General features: G+C 44.2%; 1 protein-coding gene across 1 annotated transcript in view; it reads right to left on the bottom strand.

Moving 5' to 3' along the window:
* Positions 1–3514: 3514 nt before the first annotated feature.
* ZNF277 (zinc finger protein 277) overlaps positions 3515–12678 on the bottom strand; it is a 55782-nt gene continuing 46618 nt past the window's right edge. The window contains exons 9-12 of the mRNA XM_032221146.1: positions 10467–10563; positions 8851–8893; positions 5059–5233; positions 3515–4135 (exon numbers count right to left, since the gene is read on the bottom strand). Coding sequence (XP_032077037.1) covers positions 3943–4135; positions 5059–5233; positions 8851–8893; positions 10467–10563 — 508 coding nt within the window. The 3' untranslated portion in view covers positions 3515–3942. The remainder of the gene's footprint in view (positions 4136–5058; positions 5234–8850; positions 8894–10466; positions 10564–12678) is intronic.

Genomic DNA, 12678 nt, shown 5'->3' with positions numbered 1-12678 from the left:
CAGCATCCAGCCCCTGGCTCATCACATCCATCGCTTCGTTGAGTTGGCACGGGGCGGACAGATACAACTGAGTATCGTCCGCATATTGATGGTACTTTATCCCGTGCCGTCGAATGATCTCACCCAGCGGTTTCATGTAGATGTTGAAAAGAAGGGGGGACAGGACTGAACCCTGGGGCACCCCACACGTTAGGGGCCTAGGGGTCGATCTCTGCTCCCCAACTAACACCGACTGCGACCTGTCCGAGAGGTAAGAGGAAAACCATTGTAAAACAGCGCCTCCCATCCCCACCTCCCGCAGTCGTCGCAGAAGGATACCATGGTCGATGGTATCGAAAGCCGCCGAGAGGTCAAGGAGCACCAGGATGGAGGCGTGGCCTCCATCCCTGGCTCTCCAGAGATCATCGGTCAACGCGACCAAAGCGGTTTCTGTGCTGCAGCCAGGTCTGAAGCCAGACTGGAACGGATCGAGATAACTGGCTTCCTCCAAGGACCGCTGGAGCTGAAAGGCCACCACCTTCTCAACAACCTTCCCCACAAAGGGGAGGTTGGAGACTGGACGATAGTTATTTAAAACAGCTGGATCCAAGGATGGTTTCTTCAGGAGGGGTCTCACCACCGCCACCTTTAAAGCGGGGGGAAAGATCCCCTCCCGAAGAGAGGCGGTAACAACCGCCTGGATCCAGCCTCGTGTCACCTCCCTGCTGTTTACAACCAGCCAGGAGGGGCACGGGTCCAGAACACATGTGGAGGCACCTACAGCTCTCATGGCCTTGTCCACATCCTCAGGGGTAACAGCTTGAAACTCAATCCAGCGATGACTTACCAGATCATCCCTTAGTGCCTCGGCTGGTACTGCAGAATTGGAGTCCAGATCCGCCCGGAGCCGAGCAACCTTGTCTGCGAGAAATTGGACGTAGTCCTCAGCCCTGCCCGGCAGCGGATCGCCCGTATCCCTCCTATTTAGGAGGGAACGGGTTATCCTAAACAGGGCGCTGGGCGCGACTCAGCAGATGCAACCAGAGAGGCAATGTGTGTTCTCTTAGCCGTCCTAATTGCCCGAAGGTAATCTCTGGTGTAGGTTGTCAAAAATGCTCGGCTCGAATTGGATTTGCTGGACCTCCAGAGGTGCTCTAGGCGTCTCCTTTGGCGCTTCATCTCCCGGAGTTCCTCAGTGAACCAAGGAGCCTTCCGGGATCCACTGCCTCGGAGCGGCCGTAGAGGCGCAATCCGGTTAAGAGACTTCGTCGCTGCCAAATCCCAGGCAGCAACCGGAGTCTCCGCCGAACTGCGGGCGAGAGTATCAGGAATAACCCCAAGCTCCGTCTGGAACCCCAAAGGGTCCATAAGTCGCCCGGGGCAGAACCACCTGGTCGGTTCCTCCTCCCTACAGTGGGGGTTTGGTCTCCGAAAGTCAAGCCTCAATAGGTAGTGGTCTGACCATGACAGGGGCAAGATCTCACTACCCCTCAGACCAAGGTCACAATTCCACTGCTCCGAAAGAAATACGAGGTCGAGCGTGTGACCCGCTGAGTGAGTCGGTCCTCGGATTACTTGGGTCAAGCCCATGGTTGTCATGGAAGCCATGAACTCCTGCGCTCCATCAGAGTGACCACCGAGCGAAGGCAGATTGAAATCCCCCAGAACCATAAGTCTGGGGAACTCAACTGCCAGCTCGGCTATCGACTCGAGGAGCGAGGGGAGGGCTGCTGCAATGCAGTTGGGAGGCAGGTACGTTAGCAGCAGGCCCACTTGACCCTTGAGGTCCAACTTCACCAGCAAGGACTCACACCCGACAAGCTCCGGAGCAGGGATCCTACGAGGTGCTAAAGATTCTCGGATAACAACGGCCACACCCCCACCCCTTCCCTGAGCTCTCGGCTGATGGAACACCTGAAAACCTTCTGGGCACATCTCTACGAGGGTGACTCCTCCCTCCGGGCCCAGCCAGGTCTCATTAATACATGCCAGGTCTGCCCTCTCGTCCAAAATTAAGTCCTGGACGAGAGGAGCTTTATGAACTACAGACCTGGCATTTAGCGCCAGCAGCCTGAGGCCAGGGTCCTGTTTACTCACACCACCTGGCCTTGGAGTGGGACTCGTAGAGCCGGAAGGAGGGATCTCTGTGACGTAGCGAGCCCTCCTTCCCCGGTAATGGCCAGCCCTAAAGTCCCCGCCATATCTGCCCCTCCCTGTTATGACCGTAATGCTCCGGCCCACTCTCGTGTCCATAGTTCCCTCAACCACCCCTATGGCTCCCATGTTCCTTGACAGGCCCTCCGAATCAAACACACTCATTCGTTCACTCAGGCGGTCCCCACGTAATAATTAAAACACATAAAAATACAACAATAATAGGGTAATAAAAAGTGGGATCATTCGCTCAATCACATGCAAATCTCATACACTCATCATACCAATTAAAAATTGCGCAGCGTGCGGAGATCGAATAAGGCTTGTATAAGAGATCTTAATAGTCTTAGCCTTCTCCTCTGTAGGTCCAGTAAGAGTTCAATAAGGAGGGTGCAGTCCAGAGAGGGGTGCTCCACCCCTCTCCCTTCCTCCAAGTCCCAAAAATGTGCCCAAGGCCGGAGGATGCTCCTTTGAAAGGGCTGAGGTGGCATCTCTGAGCCTCCACGGGCGGTAGTGGTCACACCAGGTGGGGCAGGCCAAGGCGGTGGAGAGTCAGTGCTGGGTAGGGAGATGGTAAAGGCTCCACAGCAACAAGGGCGGTAGAAGAAGAAAAGACTAGAATATCTTCAAGGTCCCTTCCAGCTCATTCTATTTTATCATAAAAAAATCAATCTACCATTTTTCCTAATTAATTATATCTTGAGTCCCAATAAGAAAAAAATTGTTTTCTTTACAATAATAATCTTTAAAATCCTTCATATAATTTTATATCCAAAATTTCTTAGTTTTTGTGCAAATCCATCAGCATAATAAAATGCCCCTTATGTTTTCATATTTTCAACATTTGTACATTTTTGATAATTTATTTGGTGTCACAGACCAATGATGCATCATTTACATTTTTTCTCATAAATGATTAATCTAAATTTAATACCAGTTGCCCACATTCTTTCTCAAATATTCATCTCTCTGTTTTACTTCAAATTCAATAAAAATTTATTAATTTTTGCTCTTACATGTTCATCATTTGTACACATTATAGTTCAATTTCAAATTATGTTTTGTAATTTTCAATTCAAATTGTCTTTTTATTCATATTGTATCTTTCTCTTAACTGTGCATATAATCAGAAACAATGTGCTTCTACAGGTAATTGTTCTCTTGACTTTATCTCAATTTCTCCACCCTCTTCTACTAAATCTTTGTATGTTAACCATTTATTTCTATCTACAGTTACTCTTCTATAGAATTCTTCCTATATGGAGGTTGATAAAAGATATATTTGGGCACCTGGGTTTATATTTCAATATAGCACTTTTCACATAATGATTTTTAAAATCTACATTAATATTAACTTTATTGTACCATAAAAAAGCTCATGTCCGACAAACTTCATTATTTTATTTCTCAGGAGGTCCCATTCTTTCATCCAACCAAAACAACATACTGCAAAAATCAGGTAATCCTAATCAGTCTTTGGTATCCTGCAGAATTTATATTTAATCTTTGGTTTGTTTCTCTGCCATAGAAATCTAGATAATAACTTGGCCGTTGTTTAAAAGGCACATCATTTTCAAAATTGGTATTGTTTGAAATAAAAACAACACTGTATATAGGTAACACTTTTATTTTTATCTCCAAGGATAAATTTCATCTTTTTCCATCTTAACAGATCTTTCTTAATTTCATTCCATACTGTAATATAATTATGTTGAAATAACATACCATTCATATTGGACATAGTAATACCCAAATATTTTACCCTTTTTTCAATTTGAAAACCAGTTATTAAGATTTTTTTCATTGTAATTATGTTTCTGTGTTATTTAACTCCTCGTGAAGAAGCTCATTTAATATACTGTTCTGTTTCAAAGTCTCTATATTGGAAACATCTTCACTAATGACAGGTATGTTATCTGTTTGTTTTTCAGCTGTCAGTTCATCCTCATTGTCAGAAAGTAAGCAGAGAAGAGTATCATTTTCATAGGTAGGAAAATAGTACCTAAACAGAACAAAAAAAGTAATATAGCTAATTAATGTTTTCTTTGCCCACACCTCTTATAGCATTATGACTGAACCTAACATTACTGAAATGGGCGTGGCTACTGCACCACATAAACAGCAATAGCCTGTCATGTAAGGAGAAATTAACAATAGTTGCGGCTATCTCTTGCTGTTGTAGTTTGTGAGATACTAGTTAAAGTGGACTGAAATGATGTGCAGTGCACTATAGATCTATTACTATTTCAGTGCTGATGGAAGAATGCAAGGCAGCAATAACTGTTACTGCATGTAGGTAACACCAAACAAAGAACTCATGTAATTGGATCCTATTCTCTGATTCCAATTCTTAACATGGTTCCCAATGAAATGGGAATCATTACTGGGAAATTGCTTCACAATTTATGATATGTGCACATAATGAATATGTTCACATGCATATTATATGTGTACATAATTAATATGTTAACATGCAATCTATCTATCTCTTTTTTTTCATAGAAACAATATATTCAGATACTACAGATTCTTGAAGGTAGAAACCAACAATGCTAGTGGTACTTGTTTCTGAATTTCAAGTCTAGTTAATTCTGTTTTCCTACTTTCTGTAAACTTAAATTATCTTGCATTTTTAAACACACTGAATAGTTTGTAACAGAAAACAGACTGTTCTCTATTTGCCACTTGTTAAGTGACATGCCTTGTCTAATGAAAATATTCTATACTTTCCTTTTAAATCAAGCAAAAAATATCTAGCAAATTGTATTAGCGCTTTTAGTTTGAAAGTGTGTTGATCAGAGAGCATTCTGAATGACTGGCTGGTTTGTAGCCTGCACAGATTAAGAGAATACAAACCTTGGCTGTCAAATTAAGTCTTACAATACAGTGTCTACAATATTGATGGTGCATGCATACATAACTTACTGTGGTTGATCCCAAACAGATCTGTCAGGCAGAACTGCTATATGTTTGCTATCTTCCAAATGACATATTAACTCTTCTTTCAACTGGAATTTTTTCTCACAGTTAAAACACTGACACTGGTGCACCTGTCTCCTGATGTAATTCATTAGTTTTACTTGTTGATAGAAATTCAGATCTAGCAAATAAAAAATAGGCTTTAGGGAAGAAATAGATATATCTAAATAAGATTCTTAGAACAAACAATCTTGCATTTATAGTATTTAAACTTCATTTCTTGTTCTTAAATAAATTAAAGTTCTGCATATCTTTTGATGATTTGAAATAGAAGGGTAATTGTATATTGCTTAAGGAGGAATAAAGCAAATACGGCCATGCCACTGCTTGATATGTATTACTTCAGTGCTGAAACCTGAGCAGCTATTAAGAAATCATGCTGCTCATTTATACAGTGATTTCTTGAGTACCATTAAAAAAAACAATTGATATTTGAGTATTTGAGTATTTATTAATACTTATAGGCCGCCCTTTTCCCTGAGGGGACTCAGGGCGGCTTACATAAAATGAGGGGGGGGGGGTATACAGACAATAGACATAAACAATACATAGAAGTAAAATAGTAAGCAACATTCATTCATCATTCGGGTGGGGACAGTTATCTTTGTCCCCAGGCCTGACGGGCTAGCCAGGTCTTAAGGGCTGTGCGGAAGGTCTGGACGGTGGTGAGGGTACGAATCTCCACGGGGAGATCGTTCCAAAGGGTCGGAGCTACTACTGAAAAGGCTCTCCTCTGTGTAGTTGCCAGTCGGCACTGACTGGCAGATGGAACTCGGAGGAGGCCTAATCTATGTGATCTAATTGGTCGCAGGGAGGTAATTGGCAGGAGGCGGTCTCTCAAGTACGCAGACCCACTACCATGAAGGGCTTTATGAGTGACAAGTAGCACCTTGAAGCGCACCCGGAGAGCAACAGGTAGCCAGCGCAGCTCGCGGAGTATAGGTGTTATGTGGGTGAACCGAGGTGCACCCACAATCACTCGCGCGGCTGCGTTCTGGACTAGCTGAAGTCGCCGGATGCTCTTCAAGGGCAGCCCCATGTAGAGCACATTGCAGTATTCCAGCCTAGAGGTCACAAGGGCCCGAGTGACTGTTGTGAAGGCCTCCCGGTTCAGGTAGGGTCGCAACTGGCGCACCAGGCGAACCTGGGCAAATGCCCCCCTGGTCACAGCCGTCAGATGGTGGTCAAAAGTCAGCTGTGGATCCAGGAGGACTCCCAAGTTGCGAACCCTCTCTGAGGGGTATAAAATTTGACCCCCCAGCCTGAGCGATGGAACACTGATCGAATTATTGGGAGGAAAACACAACAGCCACTCGGTCTTCTCCGGGTTGAGTACAAGCTTGTTAGCCCTCATCCAGTCCATAACGGCCTCAAGACCCCGGTTCATCACGTCCACCGCTTCATTGAGTTGGCACGGGGCGGACAGATACAACTGAGTATCGTCCGCGTATTGATGGTATCTTATCCCGTGCCTCCGAATGATCTCACCCAGCGGTTTCATGTAGATGTTAAATAGTAAGGGGGATAAGACCGAACCCTGCGGCACCCCATATGTTAGGGGCCTAGGGGTCGATCTCTGCCCCCCCCACTAACACCGACTGCGACCTGTCCGAGAGGTAGGAGGAGAACCACCGTAACACAGTGCCTCCCACCCCCACCTCCCGCAGTCGTCGCAGAAGGATACCATGGTCGATGGTATCGAAAGCCGCCGAGAGGTCGAGAAGAACCAGGATGGAGGCATGGCCTCCATCTCTGGCTCTCCACAGATCATCGGTCAATGCGACCAAAGCGGTTTCTGTGCTGTAACCGGGTCCGAAGCCTGACTGGAAGGGGTCGAGATAGCTTGCTTCCTCCAAGGACCGTTGAAGCTGGAAGGCCACCACCTTCTCCACAACCTTCCCAACAAAAGGGAGGTTGGAGACTGGACGGTAGTTGTTAAGGACAGCTGGATCCAAGGATGGCTTCTTCAGGAGGGGTCTCACCACCGCCGCTTTAAGTGCGGCGGGGAAGTGCCCCTCCCGAAGAGAGGCGGTAACAACCGCCTGGATCCAGCCTCGTGTCACCTCACTGCTGTTAGCAACCAGCCATGAGGGACACGGGTCCAGTACACAGGTGGAGGTACTCACAGCTCTCATGGCCTTGTCCACATCCCCAGGGGCAACATCCTGAAACTCAACCCAGAGGTGGTCTACCAATTCATCCTCTTGTGCCTCGGCTGGAACTGCAGGGATGGAGTCCAAATCCGACCGAAACCGAGCAATTTTGTCCGCTAAGAATTGGGCATAATCCTCAGCTCTACCCTGCAAGGGTTCCCCCGTATCCCTCCTATTTAGGAGGGAACGGGTTATCCTAAACAGGGCGGCTGGGCGGGACTCAGCGGACGCAACCAAGGTGGCAATGTGAGATCTTTTTGCTGCCCTAAGTGCCCTGATGTACTCCTTGGTGCTGGTTGTTAGGATTGCTCGGTTCGATTCGGATTTATCGGACCTCCTTAGGTGCTCTAGGCGTCTCCTCCGGCGCTTCATCTCCCGGAGCTCCTCGGTGAACCAAGGAGGCCTCCGGGATCCGCCGCCTCGGAGGGGCCGTAGTGGCGCAATCCGGTCAAGGGTCTCTGATGCTGCCGAGTGCCAGGCAGCAACCAGAGTCTCCACCGGACTGTGGGCGAGAGTATCAGGAATAACCCCAAGCTCCGTCTGGAACCTCAGAGGCTCCATAAGTCGCCTGGGGCGGAACCACCTGGTCGGTTCCTCCTCCCTACAGCGGGGGTTTGGTCTCCGAAAGTCGAGCCTCAGTAGGCAGTGGTCTGACCACGACAGGGGTATGATCTCATTACCCCTCAGACCAAGATCACAAGTCCACTGCTCCGAGAGAAATACGAGGTTGAGCATGTGACCCGCTGAGTGAGTTGGGCCCCAAATTACCTGGGTCAAGCCCATGGCCGTCATGGAAGCCATGAACTCCTGCGCCCCATCAGAGTGTTCACCGAGCGAAGGCAAATTGAAGTCCCCCAAGACCATAAGTCTAGGGAACTCAATTGCTAGCTCGGCTACCGACTCGAGGAGCGAGGGGAGGGCTGCTGCAACGCTGTTGGGAGGCAGGTACGTTAACAGCAGACCCACTTGACCCTTGAGGTCCAACTTTACCAGTAGGGACTCACACCCGACAAGCTCCGGAGCAGGGATCCTACGAGGTGCTAACGACTCCCGGATAACGATAGCCACACCCCCACCCCTTCCCTGGGCTCTCGGCTGGTGCAGCACCTGAAATCCTTCTGGGCACATCTCTACGAGGGGGACTCCTCCCTCCGGGCCCAGCCAGGTTTCAGTAATACATGCCAGGTCTGCCCTCTCGTCTAAAATTAAGTCCCGGACGAGAGGAGCCTTGTGAACCACAGACCTGGCATTTAGCGACAGCAGCCTGAGACCAGGGTCCTGATTACTGGCGCCATCTGGCCTCGGAGTGGGACTCATAGGGCCGGAAGGAGGGATCTCTGTAACGTAGCGAACTCTCCTTCCCCGGTAATGGCCAGCCCTAAAGTCCCCACCATATCTGCCCCTCCCTGTTACGACCGTAATGCTCCGGCCCTCTCCCGTTAACATTTAAGAAAGGAAAACTGTACTAAAAGTCCAGGTAATTAAAAAAAACTTGAATTGTACAGATTGATTTATATTCTAACCCACATAACCTCCATTTTTTATGAGGAGCAATTTCTTTAATACAAAGTGTGGATTTACTTACCATGCTCAGACTTAATTTTTAATAAGTTAAATCCATGAGCCTCCTAGGTTTGGAAAGAAAAAAAGTTTTTGAAAGTTTTTGAATTAGCTATATTTGATGAATGCTAATTTTGTGAAAATTAGAAATAATATAATTGTACTGTATAATATTATATTGAAACATACTGCTGTATTATTTTTTACCCAACTATTGGTTGCAATTATAAATGTTACAAAAAAATGTAAAAACCTTAATTCTTCTAAATGCTTGCTGCCTTCTCAAAGCTTTAGAATTAGGAACTATCACTTTTATCCAGCAAACAATGTTTATATAAATCATGTCTTAGCACAAGTTTAACCTAGCCACAGTTTCTTAGGTGAATATTTTTAGCCATTAAACTTTATCCCAAGCTCTATTCTGGGTTAGATGCAGACTTCAGCCCCTCTCAGATTTTCAGTTTAACACATAAATCATTTCAAACTGAACAGGCAACTCCATCACAGATACAGCCCTTTTCCTACTCTCTCAAAACAACTCAAGAAGAGTGGGAAATTTTGAAAAATATGATCATAAAAGCCCATCCCAACACAACACCTTTGAAATAAAAAGAAATCCAAGAAGAAACCAGCATGATTGCACAAATATCTCTGATAAACTGAAAGACAAAAATGACAAGTACAAAAACCGGAAACAGGGACACGTGACTAATATCAACAGATAGCCAGAATGGGCGTTGGTTGCTTACCTGATACACCCCTTCTCTGGGCAGTTGGAGACAGCAGCCATGCATGGGTTAACTCTGTCAGTATCCAATAGGACTGAGTCTACAAAGCGATGTCATAGCACCGGAGGTGTCTCCTCCCGCTTTTGAAGAAGTTGATAAGGAGACTGCTGTGCTCTGTTCAATTGATCTCGACTGATCATCTCTCTAATGTCCTTGTCTGCTGTCCCTCTATGGCCTAGAACAGGGTGGGGATGGCTGCTATCTCCACCTGCCCAGAGAAGGGGCGCATTTTTTGTCAAACAAATTGCACGCATAGCCTTATGGAGGCTTATAGAGTGCTGCTGGGGGCGGGGGGGGGGCAGAAATGGCCCTTTTTTGCTCATTTCTGCCCTCCCCAGCCCCCAGGAGTTCTCTGAAAGCCTCCATAAGGGTATGCACGGCCATTTTGGTGAAGGGGTGGGGCTTCGGGAGGCAAAAATATGCTGTATTCGATGTATAAGACGCACCCAGATTTTCAGGCTCTTTTTTGAGGAAAAAAGGTGCGTCTTATACTCCGAAAAATACAGTAGCTCTGCATCTAATCTGTTAATTCAAGGCTATAATTCCATTAAAATTAATGAATTCTAACAAAAAAATAACAAACAGCCGATGTATTATAATGGCTAAGGGACTACTAAGGGAGATCTACCCTTAGTCAGGGAAATTCACTGGGCCAGTGCATCTCACAGCCCAACTTTTTATTGTAGATAAAATGAAGGGGAACCTCATGAAAGTTCCTTTAAGCTCTTGGGGGAAAATTGGATCTAAAAGAAATTCATAATAAAGAACCTGCTAAAACAACCCTCCCTAACAAACCCACAATATATAATTTATGATGCATAATCTAAAATATACATTACTACATTCTTCTTACCTGCATGTGAACATAGAGTTTTTCTGTGGTGTCAGTTTGCTTTTCACAGAAGAGACAGACTGCACAAACAGGATGTTCTTCCCAATCAGACCAGTCTCTATAAAGAAACAATGCAAAGAACCATCTATAACTTGCATTTTGGAATTGTCTAGAAAAACTGTTGGCATGGAAACAAAATCTGTTTTAACTCATCTATTCCTGCAAAAAGCAGAAAGAGTGGAATTCTGCTCCTATCAACCAGCTGCAGTCTTAACTATATCCTCTTCCATACTTGTCCCCATTAGCTTTTTGTTCCTCCTTCCTACCTCTGAAGATACTCAGTTTTATGTTATCACTGAGCAGGTTTAATCTACTCTAAGTTGTTTTGCCATATATACATTTCCCCATATATTATTTTCGTAGCATTGCAAGTTTTGCAATTCTCAAGCAAACTGGTATTTTCTTCTTCTTCTTGGTCTCAGCATTTTGATGAGATAACTATTCCATCTATTAACTATTACAAGCTGTAACAACATACATCACCCATATGGGACAAAGGTACTTATGCCTGGATGCTGCTTATTTCAAAGAAAGAAAGAACATATCCAAGAATGTGGGGTTTTTTTTTTGCAGTTACCAAAATTTAAGTTGTTAATTTTTAGCAGCAAAACAAAGTAAATGTTTTTAAACTTAAGTATAGTTTTATCCCACTAAAAACCAACACCTCCCCCCATCTCTTTTCCATCTACTGCAATAATGCCACTATAGTATTCTGACTCCATTATGGTCTTTGGCCAACCTAATATTGCAGTTATAAACGTGGGTTATTTAAAACTAAATGCATCAGCTGCTTTAAGGATATAAAAACAAACAAAATGTTAAAAAGTTATGATATTTATGTAGTTGCCATACATGTCTAAATTATATTAAAGTAACCAAAATATCTTTACAATCCTCAAGGCATGCCACAATTTTTGAGCACCTAATGTTTGGAAATTGAAAGTTGAAAAAATTGACATGCCCTAAATATATGAATGTCCGTTCAAGGAACCAGCTTCCCATTGAACTCAGTGCTGCTTTCTGTATTTATTTATTTTTATTTTATATCCCACCTTTATTGTTTTTAAACAACTGAAGGTTGCAAACATATGTAATATTCCTTCTTCCTCCCATTTTCCTCACAACAACAGTCTCATGAAATGAGTTGGACTGGCCCAAAGCTTTCATGGCTAAGACAGAAATAGAACTCACAGTCTTCCAATTTTTAACCTCTGCCCTTAAGTTAGACCAAACTTTTCCGTAATCTTCTCTGGGAACTGTATGCATGAAAATAATTCAAATGCGTCTATTAACAGGATCTCTCTGTAACATTTTCTTATCACTATTGAAGGAGATTCTAGCACAGGAATGGCGATATTAGATGATCTGTATTTCCAAATTATAAATTGCCCTACTAGGTAAAAGAACACTAAAAAATTTCCTTGGGGTGCAAAAGTACATTTGAGGTGGGATATTGTCATGCCCCAACATATAATCTTTATATACTGTTGCTGCTTTCTAGCCCCATCTAGCGGTGGGAGGGACAAATACCAATTTTATTATTTTGAAGTTGACCCAACCCCTTTAGCCATCAGCCCGCACTCTCAAAACAAGTGCATGCTGGGAAGCCAGACTTCATTTTTCTTTAGCATTTGGAGGAGACAGAAGCACAAAGAAGAATCCAACTTAATCTGTGGCACATGTTCATCCAAGGACAAACACACATCCCACACACAGAGCATTGCTAGATTGTTTATATTTATTAATTGTCATATTCAGCAGTAACTCAATACTGCCTATCTTGTATTTGGTTCTCATTGTATGTATTCCTATTTTCCCCAGTTTCACCATATGTTGTTCTTTCAATAAAGCATCCAGATCTATGCACACAGTCTGTTTTATTGGAGGATAGGTGGGTTTAGCTGTATGTCGAGCTGCACACAGACTAATGTGTAGTGAGGACAGAACAGATATCATTAAAAAAAATACAATGAAAGATATTAAATTGTCCCTTTTTAATCTGACTATCCTAATTCACTTCTGTTCCCCAAAATTACTATTTATACTTGAAAATGTTGAAAATCTTATTTTTAATTTTTTTCAGTGACTGCTATTTTGTCTATCATTATCATGTCATCAGGCCTAAAGAATATCAGGTTACTAGCCCTTAAATATTAAACAAAAAATCCAAATA

Source organism: Thamnophis elegans, chromosome 7, assembly GCF_009769535.1.
Source record: "Thamnophis elegans isolate rThaEle1 chromosome 7, rThaEle1.pri, whole genome shotgun sequence".
NCBI lineage: Eukaryota > Metazoa > Chordata > Lepidosauria > Squamata > Colubridae > Thamnophis > Thamnophis elegans.
The sequence above is the reverse complement of the archived record's forward strand: the minus strand, read 5'-3'. Positions and strand labels throughout refer to the sequence as shown.